This window comes from Engraulis encrasicolus, chromosome 13 (assembly GCF_034702125.1).
Source record: "Engraulis encrasicolus isolate BLACKSEA-1 chromosome 13, IST_EnEncr_1.0, whole genome shotgun sequence".
In the NCBI taxonomy this organism is placed as follows: Eukaryota; Metazoa; Chordata; class Actinopteri; order Clupeiformes; family Engraulidae; genus Engraulis; species Engraulis encrasicolus.
The window spans coordinates 49,528,197-49,548,196 of record NC_085869.1 but is presented as its reverse complement, the minus strand read 5'-3'; the positions used below and the strand labels follow the sequence as shown (position 1 = coordinate 49,548,196).

At 43.8% G+C, this 20,000-nt stretch overlaps 1 protein-coding gene across 3 annotated transcripts in view; it reads right to left on the bottom strand.

Annotated features, from left to right (window-relative positions):
• adcy5 (adenylate cyclase 5) overlaps nt 1-20,000 on the bottom strand; it is a 170,231-nt gene that overhangs the window by 48,050 nt on the left and 102,181 nt on the right. For all 3 annotated transcript variants that reach the window (XM_063214191.1, XM_063214192.1, XM_063214193.1), the window contains exons 5-8: nt 14,563-14,690; nt 9,238-9,396; nt 3,389-3,530; nt 1,734-1,871 (exon numbers count right to left, since the gene is read on the bottom strand). In XM_063214191.1, the coding sequence (XP_063070261.1) occupies nt 1,734-1,871; nt 3,389-3,530; nt 9,238-9,396; nt 14,563-14,690 (567 nt within the window). The remainder of the gene's footprint in view (nt 1-1,733; nt 1,872-3,388; nt 3,531-9,237; nt 9,397-14,562; nt 14,691-20,000) is intronic.

Here is a 20,000-nt window from a genome sequence, read left to right as displayed (position 1 = left end):
GGAGAGGAGTGATACAGGATGGAAGGAAAGAGAGATACAGAGAAGGTAAAGGAGGAGAGGAAGAGGAGGGGGGTCCCAGCGGGGCCTCAGGAGGAGTGGGGGCCTAATTGGGGCGTCCCTTCTGCCTAATTAAAAATCCCTGTGCATGCCTTTGGAGGCAATCATACTTTTACTTAATCTGAGCAGGCACTGCCTAGGGCCCTTGGCACAGGGAGAGAGAGAGAGAGAGAGAGAGAGAGAGAGAGAGAGAGAGAGAGAGAGAGAGAGAGAGAGAGAGAGAGAGAGAGAAGGAGAGAAAGAGAAGGATAGAAGGAGAAGAGGAGAGAAGGAGGAGAGAAGGAGAGAAGTAGAAGGAGAGACGGAGAGACGGAGAGACGGAGAGACGGAGAGAAGTCAAGAGGGAACGGTTATAGGGTAGAGGAGGAAAGGAAGGAAGATAAAGAATACACAAGAGAGAAGAGAAAGAAAGAGAAACAATGAGCCACACGAAGGCAGAGACCAACAGAGGATGACAAAAAGAGAAGAAAGGTGAGAGTGGACGAGTGGAAAGAGAGACGAGGACAGAACGATGGGAGGAGGGAGGAGGGAGGGAGGCAGTGGAACAAGGTGTACTCTGCCAGAAAAACACCCATTATGGCGGCCGATACTTTCTTTAAAGCTTTGTCAACACCTTCAACTTGACTTGCGAAAAAACACCTCAGCTGACACAGTGTTTCACAAGATCACAAACACGCTAAAAAAAGACACAAAAGCAACATTTATGGAAAAGTAATTGTGGCAGACCTCCATTGTGCACCTACTGTTAGGCTAGTCATATGGAAGATCCACACTGAATAGGCTTTATACAAGTTGTGCATTGTAAAAAAATATTGCTTCTATTACTGCAAACTTTTGTGTAGTAAATCATGACCTAATTTTTGCTTGGCACTGCTTAGAACTGCTTAGGGCTGCTTGACTGCTTGGTTAATTTCCACTCCTCGTGTGTGCATGTGTACTTCAGTATGAGTAGTTGTGTGTGTGTGTGTGTGTGTACTGTGTAGGTGTAAGCGTACATGCATGTGCGTAAGGGATTGCATTTGTTTGTATAATTAAGTACTGTGTGTGCGTAGGTGAGTCTATGTGTATGTGTGCATGTATGGGCATATAGTACACCCATATTAACACATGTACAGTTAGATGTATTCTACTTTTTTTGAGTTGGCGGCTTGGCGCACCAAGTGAAACAATTTCACAGACATTAGGCACTTGTTTTCCAATTACCGTACATACCAACATATGTGCAGGCAGATCTTTGGCTTACTCCAGTGTTTTTCAATCACTGTGCTGGGGAACACTAGTATGTCGTGAGAGATCTGGTGTGACGTGGAAAATTATAAAATTACTGTACATTGCAAATATAGGCAATGGGGTTTTATTTTATATATTTGTATATTTATCGCTGCCATATATATATGGGGGGGGGTTGCCTTTGTTTGTGTGACAGGGCAGTGAAGATATGGACAGGACGTGAGGAGGAGAGAGAGACGGGGAAGGGCCGGCAAAGGACCCGGGCTTGAATCAAACCCAGGTCGCCGGCGCAGTGGCCCAGTGCCCTACCGTTAGGCCACGGGTAGGGGCATGGGGTTTCATTTTTAAATTTAGATTTACAATTGGTGATGTGCCTTGACATTTTCTCCTCGCCAAACGTGTGTCTTGGCTCCATAAAGGTTGAAAACCACTGGCTTACTACTCACCATCCTCTTCATCTCCTTGGAAACCTGGTTGGTGCCCAGGTGGTTGTAGAAGGGCCGGTCCGTCCAGTGCGACGTGTTGTGGGTCACCGAGTTGGTGCGCTGGCGGTTCATCTTGGCAATCATCGCCTTCTCCTCTTTCTGTGGCACACACACACACACACACACACACACACACACGCACACACAAACTCAGTGAGACAGTACACCTTTGTCTGTCTGTCCCAGCCACAAATATCAGACAGATGTCTAGCCAGTCACCAGAGACAGGCAGAAATGGCTTTGCCACAAATGCAACCAGTGTGCAACAAGCATGACACTATAAGTAAGGGGAAAAAACAGAAACAGAGATGTTACTAAGCACAGACGCCGACACAAGAGAGGTTACTAAAAGCAGCTCAACGGATGGGCAGAGCACGTGAGACGGCAGCGATTCTGAAAAGTGGCATTTTGATCTCTAAAGCTTCTTTTTCCCAAAATGGAATGGAATGACAAAAGAAAAAAATGGCTAAAAGAGGTCTTCAAAAAGAAGTCACGGGAGAAAGGAACCAGACGAAGTCAGAGAGGCAGAGAAGACGCCGCCGACACGCACAAGAGTCACAGTTTATTCGAGTTTGCCCATGGAAGGTCATGTAATGTGCGCTGACTGTAGAATGGTGGTGGGGAGGTTAAAAAAAGATGTTAGCGTAGCGTACATATTGCTGCCCTGGCTTCAGTCTTCAGAGAAGGCCAGGCTGTTTATAAATGGATGCCAGGATAGCATGAAATGGATTTCTGTCAGTTACTCTAAGCAGGGCAGGACTGGCCATGGAGCAGGTGCAGTTAGTGAGGCGAGGCATGCATGCAGAGAGAGAGAGAGAGAGAGAGAGAGAGAGAGAGAGAGAGAGAGAGAGAGAGAGAGAGAGAGAGAGAGAGAGAAAGGGAGACACAGAGAGAGAGAGAGAGAGAGAGAGAGAGAGAGAGAGAGAGAGAGAGAGAGAGAGAGAGAGAGAGAGAGAGAGAGAGAGAAAGGGAGACACAGAAAGCACGAGAGAGAGAGGGAGACACAGAGAGAGCGAGAGGGGAGACAGAAAGTAAGAGTGAGAGTGTATGGGAGAGCAAGCGAGAGAGATGGGTTCAGGAAAACCCAAAAACAGTGGGCAGAATGTAGCCTTAAGTATTGCTTGAGGGTGCTGTATAAAATTAGACTCTGAAAAGCCAGAGAGAGTGTTGCTGTCTGTGAACATGACTCAATCATTCCTACAGCCTGGGTTGAAGTGGCATGGAACACAACCATACACTCACTCGCTCACTTGTACACTGCCTAACTGTTTCAACTACTCAATAAGTAAGTGAACGAGTCAGTGAGTGAGTGAAAGAATTAAGCAGTGAGTGAGTGAGTGAGTGAGTGAGTGAGTGAGTGAGTGAGTGAGTGAGTGAGTGAGTGAGTGAGTGAAATAATAAGCAATGAATGAGTGAGTGAAAAAATTAAGCAATGAGTGAGTGAGTGAGTTACGCAGTAATGGAGCGTTGAATATATACAGTATGAATGAATGCATAAAGGAATGAGTGCATGAATGAGGTTATAAAAACGTGAGATGACAGAGAGTGGAAGTGAGACTATAAGTGTGAGAGAGAAGAGAGAGAGAGTGAGAGAGAGAGGATTTTTTTTACCGTACCCTTTTCTGGCTACAGCCCACTATGAGGTAGGTTTCGATATTGTGCTTCTTCAGGTAGACGTTCCTCTCGCCCCCATTTCCAGGCTCCACATCGTAGTCTCCATTCAGGTAGTTCAGTGTGGCCTTGGTGATGTGGATCCGACTGAACACACACGCACATACACACACACACACACACACACACACACACACACACACAAACACACACGCACATACACACACACACACACACACATAGACATTTGAATACTTGTATTTGTATCTCACCACAGAAGAAACATTACAGAGGCAAGTAATGGTGGACGTTATTTCACAGCAACCAGTAAGGACCGAGCTGATGCATTAAGCCCCATGCAATACATTACACTGGTGTTCATTTTTTAAAAATATTTTTAGGGACTTTTATGCCTTTATTGCCAGGACAGTCTGAGATGGTGACAGGAAGCGAGTGGGAGAGAGATGGGGGAAGATCAGGAAATGACCTAGGGCTAGAATCGAACCCAGGTCCCCGGTGCAGCAGTACAGTGCCCTGCCACTCAAGCCACGGCAGGACCATTACACTGGTAGACAGGATCAGGATGGATATGAGCAATTGGGCAATTGGACATGGGCAATTTCAACGTCTTGCAGGATGGTCGCGGAGAGAAGGGCCGCGGAGAGAAGGCCGTCCTTGCATACATTTAAACCTATAGCACAATGTGCTATATGGGAGGGGGTTAAAAATACATGTGGGAACCACTGTCTTAGGACATGCGCATCAGGCTTGAACGAAATTCCGAATGGAAAGAATTTCAATTCAAAGTAATGCCATAATACGAACACTAGGTGGTGGTGTTCTATGTACTTTCAATGGGTGGTGTAGATTAAATTCAAAGAAATTCAGGGTAATGGCACCACCTAGTGTTCGTATTATGGCATTATTTTGAATTGAAATTCTTTCCATTCGGAATTTCGTACAAGCCTGATGCGCATATGCGTAGATGGCATCCCCTTCTCCGGATTGATATTGTAGAGATTAAGCAAGTTTTTTGTTATTGGTCTGTCCTTATTCCGTCCACAGAGTGCAGTCACACTCACGCACACATGCTCACACATGCATGCACGCACTAGCACACACACAATAAATTCCTCTTCCAGAAAGAAGAGCAGATGCGGCTATGACGAGTGAATCAGTCCCCACATACACACACACACGCAAACGCCCCAGAGAGGCACTGACTGAGGAGAGCTTATTTCAATCAGAATTTCATTTCACAGCACCCCTTGAGGGAAATGTTCATGCTGAAATCTGTGGAAGCAACACTAAGAAGTTACTTCAACCTTATAGAATGTAACAATTCCAAAATCATTTCAATGGTTCATGAACTTGTAAGAGCGTGAGAGGTGCTACAGAATTAGTTTTGACGTGGCACATTTCCCTGTAGTACTCCAAGAGAGACAATTCAAGGGGCTGTATAAAGACAAAAAAAAAATATTGTCGCCCTGCTTTAAAATGTATTCAGTAAGTAGGTAGTGAGGAGTTAAGTTTTTAACCCATTGATGCTGAATGTTGCGTAGAGCAACATTGGCCCAGGCGCCTGAAGTGCATGGACGCAGCATTCAGGCTCTTGAGATTTGAGATTTTTAATAAAAAATGTGGTATGTTAGAGCTGAATCGACACATTCTAATGCAAGATGGGGGTTTAACCTTTGAAATGCAACTTATTTAATGCTTTTTATGTGTTTCAGAAGCTGAGATATTTAGGTTTTTATAGGCTGAGGGCACCTTTACCCAAAAAGGGCTTAGGTATTTAGCAGGCATTTTTTTGCAGGGGCTTGGGACTCAATGAGTTACTTCCCGTCCTTGACAAAATTCACTTTAATCATCAAAACTTTCCTACACTATTCTAGATGTTATGCCTTGCATGCCGTTTATATGCTGCTCTCTACAAAAACGATTGTTAAGAGCAATGTAATTGTAAAGTGAAAATGTCTTCAAGAGGTCTTGTAGGAAAGCATCAGATACAGTGACTCCAATATGTATTTGATCCCTTGCTGATTTTGCCGGGTTGCCCACTAATAAAGACATGATCAGTCTATAAATTTATGATAATATGTATTCAAACATGGAGAGACAAAATATCAAAAAGAAATTCCAGAAAATAACTTAAAATAATATATTTTAATTTATTTGTATTTACTCAAGGCAAATAAGTATTTGAACCCTCTAGCTAAAGAAGATAAAGTGCTTTGTGACAAAGCCCTAGTTGTCTAGCACTGAGGTCAGATGCTTATTTTAGTTGATGACAATATTTGTGCATATAGTAGAAAAGATTTTTGCCCATTTTGCTTTGCAGATTATCTCTAAAACATTAATAGTTTGTGGCTGTAGCTTGCCAAATGGGAGGTTCAGTTCCCTCCATAGAATTACTATAGGGTTAATATTTGGAGACTGTCTAGGCCACTTCACGACTTTAATATGCTTCTTATTGAGCCACTCCTTCGTTGCTTTGACTGTATGTTGTGTATTGTTGTCATGTTGGGAGATCCAAAAATGGCCCACCTTCAGTGTAGTGGTGGAGGGAAGGACGTTTGCACTCATGATTGCACATTACACTGTGTGCAGAATTATTAGGCAAACGTGTTTTTTGACCATATTGTCTTTTTTAAGCATATTTTGCAACAGCAATCTATATGAACATGAAAACCTATTGAATTTAAGCATTCCAGGTCATGCATATTTGTATTATAAAATGGGGATGTATTCGAAGGTGCCCAACACCTTATATCAGGTGTGCATAATTATTAGGCAAATTTGTTTTCGTCTAGGAAAATGGGCCACAAAACAGATCTAACAAACTCTAAAATGTCTATAAACAATTTTGAAGTGTTCTAGAGGGATGTGGCTGTCTTTAAATTAGCAAGATGTTGGTCACGTTCGCACAGAACTATCAGATGCACCGTTAGAAAGTCATCAGTCTCGTAAGAAATGTCACTGCCAAAGATTGAGAAGAATTTAACGTGAAGCTGCAAAAAAAATATTACCCTGCAGTCCTATCATATTCCAGAACAGAAACCAAAACTGAGTGTCCAAAAGAACAGGGTATTGAGCGCTCAGAGACATGGCCAAGCTAAGATAGGATGACACCAGACAACCATTCAACAAGTTAATTAAAGCAGGACTGGGTCAAAAATACCTGGGGACAGAGTTTTCAAAGGTATTATGGATGTGGGAAAGTGACTCTTGACAGACAGGGTGGATGAACCCATGGATGGATCTTTTAGAGGGAGAAAATCGCATCATTTACGAAGACAATGGTATTTATGCAGTAATCTGCTGGTATTTGAGTGGAACTCGGGAACTGATCTGAGTGTGCACATCACTGATCTAGCCATAGGCTCATCAACCTGGTCCATTAACAGTCACTTTCACTAGTTCATAAAACCATTGAAAAAACTGTCTAAAGACATTTCTTGACCCAGTTTTGACTTAAGTTTCTTGTTGAGTGGTCTTCAGGTTTCAACTTGTTTTACCTTGGCAATGTCTCAGTGCTGAATACAATGTTCTTGTGGACACTCGATGTAGGTTTCAGTTCTGGAATATAACAGCACTGCAGGGTAATAGATTTGTGGTAGTTTCATCTTCAATTCTTCTCAATCTGGCAGTTACTTTGTGGGCACATGGCATGTGACACTGATGGCTTGTAACGGTGCATTAGATGGATGTGACCAATATTTCAAGACAGCCACACCCTTCTAGAAGACTTCAAAATTGTTTATAGTCTTTACAGAGTTTGTTAGATCTCTTTTGTGGCTCATTTTCTGAGAGGAAAACAAAGTTGCCTAATAATTATGCACATTAATTTTGCCCTGATATAGGGTATTGGGCTCCTTCGTTCACACAGTCTCTTATTATACCAATATGAATGACCTGGAATGCTTAAATCCAATAGGTGTTCATGTCCATAAAGGGTGGTGGCGGACAATATGTATAAAATGGACGATATTGTCAAAAAACTTGTTTGCCTAATAATTCGGCACACAGTGTATATGTCTCCCTCCATCCATTCGTTGACGATGTGAAGTTGGCCTTGGCCAGACAAACACCCTCAAACCATAATGATACCACTTTCATGCATGATGGTAAGGAGGGTGTTCTTGGGATGATAGACAGCATTTCTCTTTCTCAAAACACATTGAATTGTATTAATGCCAAACAGCTTGATTTTGGTTTCATCTGACTACAGCACCTCCTTATCATATCCTAAACCAGTCTGATGTCCGTTGGCAAACCTCAGGTGGGACTGCACAGGTTCCTTCTGAAGTAGAGGTACCATGTGTGCACTACAGGATTTTAAACCTCTGTGGCATTAAGTGCTACCAGTAGTTTTCTCAGTGATTTTGGTCCCAGTAGCTTAGATATCATTGCCTAGTTCATCCTGTACAGGTCTAGGGTGCTTTCTTTCTGTTCTCATGATAATCAAATCCATACAAAAGGTCAAATCTTGTATAGAACCCCAGACAGGCTGATGGATAGTCATTTTGTATTCCTCACATTTTGGAAGAAAAGCATCAACAGTTGGGTCATTAACCCAGTCTCTTTCTTGTGGCTTTGCAGCCCATTTAATCTTTGTTCAGGTCTAAAATCTTGTCCCTGATATCATTTGACCGCTCTTTGGTCTGTTCCATGCTGGTGAGGTTGGAGTGTGACTGATCCACTCACATTATGGACTGATTCTGCTGATTCAATGCGTCTTTTATGCATGTTAGTATGTACAGGTGTCTTTAATTCAGATGACAAGTTGATCGGAAGTACCCATCTGGTCTGTGGGCCCGGAACTGTTATCAGTTGGTAGGGGACCAAATACTTATTTTGCTTGATGAAATGGAAATAAATTAATATATATTCTCTTAAGTTGATTTCTGGATTTTCTTTTTGATATTTTGTCTCTCCATATTAGAATACACATTATCATAACATTTATTGACTGATCATGTCTTTGTTAGTAGGCAAACCAACAAAATCAGCAAGGGATCAAATACTTCTTGGACTCACTGTATATACAATGTACATGTAAAATGTGAATGTGAATGTGAATGTGTACTAGAGACGTGTGTACAGTATGCACCAATCAGGGGATGGAATATTCTTGCTGCAGTACACGCATTTCCATGCACATTTTGTGCACAAACTAGTTGTCATGCGTATGTTATGTCAATCTTGCAGGGCAGTAGCTCATCTGATTGCAAGGTGCGCAGGCATGTGCGCACTGTGAAGTTCGGAAAATTGCCTCCGGCAATTGTGTCAATACAGCAATGTTGAGGTTGCGGTAGGGTCAAGGAATGGTGCAAAAAAATGAATGAGAGACTCGGCTATCTGCCCCCTAGGTGATACCGGCAGTACCATGTAGTGATCTGACAGTTCTGAAGTAAGTATGTGCATTCATTCTCACACGGTTGTATGCAAGTTAAGCATATTCCTTTGCGGTCCTTTCAGTCACACTCTTTTGCACTGAGGATGGTCTGACTGAAGTGCCTGAAACGTTTGCACACTTCACTTTTATTTATTTTTTAAATATGCAATAAAAGTACAATATTGCATCGGCATTCAGGTCTGTTCTCCTTGCTTGCTCCTATAGTTCACCTATTGGAGCCTACACACCCATCAGGCATCAAGAGGAAAGGTGCGGCACCTCCATTGGAAAGAGTGTGTGTGTGTGTGTGTGTGTGTGTGTGTGTGTGTGTGTGTGTGTGTGTGTGTGTGTGTGTGTGTGTGTGTGTGTGTGTGTGTGTGTGTGTGTGTGTGTGTGTGTGTGTGTGTGTGTGTGTGTAAACAGTAAATCTGTTGGAGAGGTGAGTGGCGTACGTACCCAGCTTCGCCGCCCGCCTCCATGTGATTGGCCAGGGTGACGTCGTTGGACCACACGTCAAACTGCCACTTCCTGAGCCCCAGCACCCCGCAGTGCACGCGCCCGCTGTGGATGCCCACACGCATGTTCACATTCACGCCCGTCACCTCCCGCACCAACCTGTGGAGAGACAGGTGGCAGTTAGCATCACTCGCATACACACACACACACACACACACACACACACACACACACACACACACACACACACACACACACACACACACACACACACAGACACACACAGACAGACACACACACACACACACAGACACACACAGACACACACACACACACACACACACACACACAGTTGATGCCCACGTGCATATTCACGTTCACACATTCCGCACCAACTTGGTGGGATCACCACAACACACAGACACACACAGACACACACAGACACACACAGACACACACAGACACACACAGACACACACAGACACACACAGACACACACACCCACAGTGCCCACAGGTAGACGAGAGAGAGACACACACGTTATGTTCTCACACATCGCCCCCACGCACCACCAACTGGGGTGCATTTCTCGACAACGTCGTTGCTAACTAAGTTAGCAACGTACTTGGTTGCAATGTGATTTCAGAGTTGCTAACTGGGTTAGCAATGATGCTTTCAAGATATAGGGTCCTGGAGGAGAGTGACCAAGAAACACACACTACACACACACACACACACACACACACACACACACACACACACACACACACACACACACACACACACAAGAACACACAGGAGGTACATGTTCACTTTCACGGCAGCAACCTGTAGCCAATACACAAAGGAAAAATCCATCACACAATACTAGAGTAAGCAGGGAGGCTGGTCAGGGCAGGTCGACCTGGGCCCAAGGCTGTAAAGGAGGGCCACCTTGGCCAAATCCACCTTGCTGAATTAAGCAGCCCTGTCATGCAGATTTGTTTTTGGCCCTTTTAGCTTTTATTTAGACAGGACAGTCGAAGATGGAGACAGGAAGTCAGTGGGAGAGAGAGACTGGGTAGGATTGGGATATGACTAGGGCCGGACTCGAACCAGTGTCCCCATGGCCATGCAAGCCCAGATGTAAGGAGGCCCCCACAGCGCCCACCCTACCCCTCGCACGGTTTGCTAAAAAAGGTTGATAACGTCATAATAACATTGTTATGACATTACGAGAGTCTGACGCAACTGACCTGGACGTTACCATTTGAGTGAGAATCAGGTAATAACAGAAGCTCTGCATGAAAAAGTTAAAACATGATGTTGGAATAAACGCTGACATAGTAGTCCACTGGCATATGCATAAGAGCACATGAGCACACATGTATACAATACACAGCTTTAAGACTTACATGGGTGCAAATACAAATTATGATGTACTTCCAAAATACGAATCTGTGTCCAACATTGGGGAAAGACGCCTGCCATCTTTTTAGAAGAGATGCTCTGCTTACTATTGTCCCTTAAGTACTTCAATAACGAAAAAACTTCATGGAAATAGCTCTTCTACCAACAACCAAACATTAGCCAGGCCATGCCCTCCTAGTGACGCAATAACTTCGGCGTTGCTTCTAGTCAGGCCAAGAGCAATGTAAATATCGTTTCTGATCTCCCGAAAAATCAGGAACTCCACCCACTTTGTCAGGAACCAATCAACCAGTAGCAAACCAAGAGAGGTGGGTCAACAATGCTGTTTGGGAAACGTTAATTGTTATGCTCTAGGTCAGACCAAGTCTCGAAGAGATTTGAAAGTCAATGACAATCAGGCTATCCAAACACGTCCTACCCCTGGTTATTGTGTACACGGCGCCTTTATTGCAATCAAACAGAGCAAGCAGCTAAACCATGTCTCACCACAGGAGTAGATAATACATACTGTATGCACACACAAACAAGCACCCAACACATACACACGCCAAATAACAAATCGCACGCACACGCACACACAAAATAACAAATCTCTCTCTCACACACACACACACACACATACACACTTACTCTGACAGACAGAGTGCTTCAGAGCGACCAGCTTGTTTGTATGCCCCCCCTTAATAAAGTGTCCTACTGGCATTCCCAGACAATGCCGCAATCCCGCAGATCTCATTACACGGCAGGCCCCGTCAGCTCTGGCCAGCGCAAATTACTTACTGCAGAGATGTCAAGATTCCCTGACTAGGACTAGCACACCCCCCACATGCGGAGTGGAGGGAATTCACACTGGTGGTGTACATACACACACACACACACACACACACACACACACACACACACACACACACACACACACACACAAAGATAAGGGTGCACACACATGCACGCACACATGTGCACAGATGGAGACACACACACGCATGCGTGCGTGCGCACACACACACGGATGCGGGTGCACACACATGCACGCACACGCAGATGCGGACGACGCACGCACGCACGCACACACACTTCCTGAACTAAGGTCTAAGACACCCACCGCATGTGGAGACATTTCCTCAAGCTGTCAGCAGCTCAATGGACGAGATGCGAGATAACGAGCACTACAAATGTGGGACCAATTTTCACATCAGTGGAGCCCGGAACTGACCAGAGCACACAACAGACTTTTATAAGTGGTCAAACTCATCAGGGGTCAGTGAGGGGGATGGCAGATTTGAAAAAACCATGAACGCACAATTAACAGTGTAAAGGCACGCGTGCGCACGCAGGTACGCACACACAACACACAAACACACAAACACACAAACACACAACACACAACACACACACACACCAGATTCCTATGTTGGACAGTGGTCGTAAGGGCAATGTAATGTTGCATGTTAGATTACTCCACAACTGCCTTGACCCACGTTCAGGTAAATGCAACATATAAGCTAGCCTGGGGGGACTGAAGTTTTAACAGTTTGCTTATTGTTTGGAGAAAAGAGAAGAGAAGAGAAGAGAAGAGAAGAGAAGAGAAGAGAAGAGAAGAGAAGAGAAGAGAAGAGAAGAGAAGAGAAGAGAAGAGAAGAGAAGAGAGCTTCACAAACAGTTGTCAGCTGATCAAAAGCTGGTCAGTGAAGCAGAACCCAACACCCCTTTAAAATAAACACTCAAACCAAAGACAAAACATCAAAATAATAAAAATAGAATAAAATGATGTGTTTACTGTTATGTGGCTAGAAAGTGTGTGAAAAGAGGTGTGTGGAGTGGGATCAAAAGATAGAGAGCAAAAAAGAATGTTTTAGCTTTCTTCCCACAACAAAATTAAAAAATATCTGACATTGCAGTTGAAGCAGTATAAAAATCAAATCAATGCAAACAATATACTGTAAATCAATCTAACGCAAACAGAGAAAAGCCAAAAGACATCACCACAAGAACAAAGCGTCATAAAAGGGTCCACATTTGGGAACACAACACCACATACACATTGAATACTTTTGCTTGGATCTCACCACAGCGACATGTTTACAGATCCAAACATTAGGAGAAGTATGCCATGTCTCATGCCACACACATCATGGTAGAAATGGCTAAGGGTCGAAACACAGCCACGTGCATACACTCCCTCTTGTTCTTGCTGAGTGGTGACTGGCAGGTGTGTGATTAGGGATGCTTATGCCCACTCACTCTCCTCCTCAGGAGCTGCTGCGGCCCTTTCAGCTGCATACACAATAACCTCACACGCACGCACGCAGGCACGCACACACGCACGCAGGCACGCACACACACAATAACCTCAGACCGAGGCGGACAAAGCTACACACACACACACACACACACTTTTACTGGAGCACACACACTGACACAATTGCCTCAGACAGGGAAGACATTTACACACACATACACAAACGCAAACACACACACACACACACACACACACACACACACACACACACACACACACACACACACACACACACACACACACACACACCTCAGACAGTGGCGACATACGCGCGCATGCACGCACGCACGAACGCATGCGCACACACGCACAGGCACACACCTTAGACAGGGGCGACACACGTGTGCACGCACACGTACACACACACACGAACACACACACACACACACACACACACACACACACACACACACACACACACACACACACACACACACACACACACACACACACACACACACACACACACACAGGAAGGTAGACAGACACAAAAGCAACTGAAAAGCACCAATCAATCAGGCCTGTGTTGCGCAGCACGGGGCATTATCGGGCCTGACACACACCAATTAAAGATGAGGACGGGAGCCGGGGCGCGCCATGCCTCCGCCTTACTGCCTTACTGCCTCGCCGCCTTGCCGCCTTACTGCCTTGCTGCGCCAGCCATGATGGGCATCGCCAGGGTTTAACGGGTAACCACCGATAGGCAAATAGGAAAGGCCAATCAGATTAACGAAGCTCTCGCAACCTGCAGCGACAGTGGTTTTAGGAACAGATATGAGCCTGCCCATAGACGGCCATTCTAAAGCTGGATGGCTTAAAGGTGTGGGTACTGCATAGCCTGGTGTTATGATGCTAGACATCAGGGCTGGGAAAAAAAAAGCCAGCCCTTCACACAGCCCGCTGACTTTATTATGATTGGCTCGGCCCACTGTCGATTACAGATTGGACCAATGGGCTGCCCCACTTATATTGTGGGCAAGTCATTAAGGGGAAACAACAACAACAAACAAAATCATCAGCACCTAGCGACTGTCAGCCCACCGGGCAAATGCCCTATGTGCCACATTACCAGTCCAGCCCCGCTAGACATTCACAGTACAGTCAAAGGGTTTTCTGACCACTTTTCTGGTTAAGTCGCGAACCGAACCTTTACGGATAAATTCAGCATTTCCCTCATCAATTTACAATTCATGATGAGCATTAGAACATTTCTAGGAGTCCTGAATTTCAATTGAGTTTGAAAATAAAAATAAGTAAATCTTCATCAAGCACTAATTAACGAAGCACAAAATGCTGCAGGTGTCTGCGGTACTTTTTAGAATGCTTCTGGCCATCTCTGAATCCGGACGAAATAATTTTAGGACAAGTAGTGTAACAAGTATATGCAAATGAAAGGAAATTAAGTACTTTTAATGCAGCAATGTGTGTGTGTGTGTGTGTGTGTGTGTGTGTGTGTGTGTGTGTGTGTGTGTGTGTGTGTGTGTGTGTGTGTGTGTGTGTGTGTGTGTGTGTGTGTGTGTGTGTGTGTGTGTGTGTGTGTGTGTGTGTGTGTGCGCGCATTCGTGCATGCATGCGTGCATGCATGCGTGCGTGCGTAGTACGCCTGCATTACTCACGAGATGGCCTCGATCATGTCCACCCCCATCTCCACACAGCAGTGGGCGTGGTCGGCTCGTGCCTCTGGCAGCCCCGACACACAGTAGTAGCAGTCACCCAGGATCTTGATGCGCAAGCAGTGGTTCTCCTGGAGAGATAGAGAGAACAGGAACCTTTCACTTAGGAAACATTACGCATCAGGTTTTTTTACAGTACACACAGTAAGTATGGATCTTGATGTGCAGACAGTGAAGATGGGAGAGGAACCGTTTAGTTCCATATGTACACTGAACTGAGAGAGAGGAGAGTAACCATTCAGTTCAATATGTACATTAAACTGAGAGAGAGGAGAGGAACCATTCAGTATATGTACACTGTCAGTATTATGTTCTAGGACACAGTATACCGAAAGTAAGAATATTAATCATTTAATCACCGGTTGGTGACATGCAAATGGCACAGTGAGTTTGTCCTTTTTGTATGCCTAAATGTCTGCAAATTCAAAAGAATACTGTTCGCAGCACCCTTTTCTTCTTTTTATGACGTTTTTGTATGTACAGTACATGACACAGTACAGTACAGAGCATTCTGGAAGCAGACTCCTCGGCCACTGCTTGAGGGAAGAGATTTCTGTGCAATTATGCCTCAATAAACATGTCTAAAATAGCTGGCTTCAGTCGCTTATGGCAGACTTACAACACCTTCCTCAGAGACCCATTCAGGCAATTCGCTCCCGGGCCTGAACTTTAACCTCTCCATGGCATGCCTTAGATTCCACCTTCTACATAATGCTCCTAGAATCTCTGGTTTAACCTTTAAAGGAGTGCGCTTGTGAACGCTCTACAAAAAGAATACGTCTTGCAACAATGCAGATAAGACTCTAAAATTCCAAATGATTTTCTATGGAGCTCAAAATTATTTTAGAACTTTCATTGTCCTGTCACATTTGTGTGACACTAGACTTTTAAAAGCTAATGCGGCACGGCCTGACTGATTTGACTTGCTCAGAGCCAGCTAAGGCGGCTCACTCGCTACATAAACACAACACACGCTATAAATCCTAACCAAGCTAATCCTGGCTTGAGATTGGGAGGATAAAACCCACATTAGATTTTTTAGGGTGATAATATTCTTTTGGATATTATGCTTTGGATGTTTTTGTGTTGTGGCATTACATAGTTGTTTTGTGATTTAACATGCCAGATTGAGGCACTGCTCCAAGACCAATCCACTCATTACTCGTCACCAGGCAAGCCGGTAGGGTGGGACAAAGGGGTCACTTGTCCCGGGCCCAAAGAGAGAGGGGGTCGAGAATCGGATCCTCATTACAGTGTATGTATTGGCAGGGCCGCTGACAGCTTAGGCTGGGCCCAGGACAAAGTCATCTGAAAGGATCCCAAATCTAGTACTAACAATATATTGAGGACCCAATTCTGGGCCTCTTGTCTCCCTGGGCCCGGGACAATTGACCCCTTTGTCCCCCCCTGTTGGCTTCCCTGTGTATTGGGGTCCTTTCAAATGTCTTTATCCTGGGCCCAGCCAAACTGTCGGCGGTCCTGCTCGTCATAGCAGGCAGGCTATTATACCAAATATTGCTCAAAGGCCGCAAATCAGTCATCAGAACAGAATGGATAATAGCACCAAAGAGTCAAACCCAAGCACCCAGCCCTCTATAATACAGCAAAGTATCATATCTGATATTTTTCCTTTTAAGGTAGAGGAATCTCTGATCTGCGTTACCGAAAACATATCAAACTTGATTGGTCCCAATTGGGCTTCAAGAGGCCAGTGCCTTCCCAAACCACAGTCTTTGAAACACTAAAAACGGCTCTCACAATACTCCAATAGGCACGCAGTGTAAGATGCAAGATACAAGATATTTTATTGTCAAGCGTACTGTACATGAATTATAGAATTCATGTGCAATGAAAAGCTTCCCTGCTCGCAGAGTCCTCCAAAAAAAGTAAAAAGAAAAAAGCAGAAGTTAGGAAAAAATATGGAAAAAGTTTTTAAAAGTATCTGCATTTTTTTTAAAAAAAGTTGGAGAAAAAGGGAGATATGATGAGTGAAGGAGTGGTTTCATTTCCATGGTGATTTGGAGTTCAACAGCCTGATGTTTTGAGGAAAGAAGCTGTCCCTGAGTCGACTGGTGTGGGCGCGCATGCACCTGTATCTGCGGTCAGATGGTAGTGATTAACCCATTATATCCTGGAGACACATTTATACGCTACATTCAGGATTGAGATTTGAGCTGTTTTATTAAATATGTGGGTATGTTAGAGCTGAATGAACACATTATAATGCAAGAGGAGGGTCTTGGCTTTTAAATGCAACTCATTTCATGTTTGTATGTGCTTCGAAGGCTGAGATATTTTGGTTTTAATAGGCAATAAGCCTTTGTTAGACACATTTGATCATAAAGATCCTAGAAGTTAGGTAATTCAGATTTGATTACCCGTTAAGCACATTTGATAACTCACTTTAGGGCTCTTCTGTCTACGCCAGTGGTGTTACCATACAAGTGCTTTTCAGGTGAAAATAAAACAGCTCATTTTGAGTCTTTTATCTCACCATCAAGGCATTTTGATGAAGTGTGATGAGTTACTGAGCCGAGTTCAAGGTTGGTATTTCAGTCAAATTAATTCTACGACGACACTGCATGGCACATTAATAAAAATCATGATAAATATGTCCCACATGTCTTCAGTGATGAGCAGGTATAATTGATGATATTCTTGATGGCTTTTGGCCTTACATGAATACTCTGATGATCTGACTACCCGTCATCCCAACTACATCCCAATTGTTCCATAAATACTACATTACATTACATAAGATCGCATTTGGCAGACGCTTTATAACCAAAGTGACTTTCAAACGAGAACATAATCATAGCCAACATCACTAGAAGATACAAAGTGCACAGGATATATAGAGAACAACAAGTGCAGATGCAAAGAATACTACAGCCAAATATTTTATATGGCCAATCTCCTAAATGGCCATGATTTTCCCATTCAACTCATTCCTTCTGAACCGTGGGAGCCACATAATGGCAGCTGAGAACCTTATGTCATATTGATCCAGGAAGAAATAAATAAATATGACATCAGGCAAAGCCTCTACCACATCAATAATATCTGATACTAGTAGTTTTACTGCTGCTGCTGCTTCTGCTACTACTACTACTACTACTGCTGCTACTACTGCTGCTGCTGCTGCTGCTACTGTTGTTACTGCTGCTACTACTGGTACTGCTGCTGCTGCTGCTACCGCTGCTACTGCTACTACTGGTACTGCTGCTACTGCTGCTACTACTACTACTACTACTACTACTACTACTACTACTACTACTACTACTACTACTACTACTACTACTACTACTACTACTACTACTACTACTACTACTACTACTACTACTACTACTACTACTACTACTACTACTACTACTACTACTACTACTACTACTACTACTACTACTACTACTACTACTACTACTAATAATAATAATCCTACGATCACCACTACTCTCCAACTACTACTGATACTGCTAATATTTCTTCTACTGAATACTAACTCTACCACTAACATCATAATGATAACAAAAACAACTACAATAATAATGTCAAAATGGTTAATGATAATTACTACTACTACAACAACAAAACCAATGGCGCTTTATCAGAGATGAGCCGCTGGAGTGCCATTTAAATTGCTCGGAGAGTAAAACAGTGCGGCTCATAATTGATGACAACAATAATTACGAGCCAGTGTGTAATTATGGGATCAGATGTTGCATGGAGTAAAGGCATGGAGCTCTATTAAACTGCCAACCCAGAGGATGGATATTTTCTATCGCACAACGAATCCTATAAGGTATCTTTTTTTTTTTTTTTTTAACCAAATTTCAATTTATCTTTTAATGGCTCGCTATGACCTAAAAAGTTGATTGGCATTTTTGAAAGGGTGCAAAGCATTTCCATAATGTACGTAAGCCTATTCCAACTCAATGGAGAATGGGAAATGGACACTCGAAGAGCCTTCTCTCATGGTCCCACTTGGCTAAAGTCACACGGACACGGTAGAGGACTTTTTCACCAAAACAAGTCACTGACACGCGCACGCGCACGCGCACGCACACGCACGCACACGCACACGCGCACGCGCACACACACACACACACACACACAAACACAAACACAAACACGCACACACACACACACACACACACGTGCGCGCACACACACACACACAAAATCTGCTACAAGTAACATGCCTCCAAAAGAACAATACAAATACAATGGCTTAAGCTATACTGACACCTAGAAAACACAAGAGCCTTGTGTTGCCGTTACACTTGGCTGCTTGTCTGCCGTGACAGCCAGGATGACATTAGTACTTCCCGTCAGAGAGTCAACAGCACCTTGCTGACAGCTAAGGGGACAGAAGGTCATCGCCTAAAGAGGGAGGCACTGGGGGAACACTGAAGCAACACTGAGGTAACATCACAACTACTGACGCTAAACAGCCTGGAAACTAGGGGTGTAAATCATAGCCTCCATGACAATACGATAAGGTTTCGATTTCTTAAAGAAGGGATTCGATTATTTTAGATACTTAAGAATTCTCCACGATACGATTCGATTTCTTTGTTTCCAATTACTTTTCCACTTCCATTATGTTATAGAGCTGGGGCATCGGACAGGGGCCAGCGATTCGATTACTTTCGATACTTATGAATGCCCCACGATACGCTGCGATTCGATACATCGATGCATGTAGATAATTATTCATACCCTGACTGGAAACACTGAAGCAATACCATGACAACACTTAACAGCTTGGCAACATTGAAGCAATATCATGACAATGGTGGCAATACTGAAGAAACTAAACACCCTGGTAACATCGGGATTTCAATCGGGATTTAATCGTGGCAATAGTGGCCTGCCTTCGAGAGCATCCTTGAAGCCAGAACATGCTGACAGGCTGGTGTTTCTGGCCAGAAATCTGTTCACCTAAGTTTCATGCTATTGCCTTTCACATAACTATTACAGTTACAGTTCATCCCGTATATAATTAATTCTTGGTTATATTTCATTTTGTTATAATTTTTAAAAAAATCAGCAAAAATCAATCATCTTGATTAATAATCGTGATTACGTTTTTTTCCATAATCGTGCAGCCCTACAACAGGCACACTGAATGAATTCTATTGCAACGTTGAATTAATTACCGCATAACTGAAGGAACACCCATGCAACACTGAAATAACTCCACAACAACACTGAACACCTTGAAAACACTGCTGAAGGAAGACAAATGCAATTCAAGAAACAAAAAAGGCCCCGTGTTTGTAGTTTTTCCTAAGAAACACAGGTACAGGACAGACAAATGAACCCGATAAGAGGAACAAGGATAAATATGTCTGTGCTGCTGCTCGTCACCTGCCAGTCAA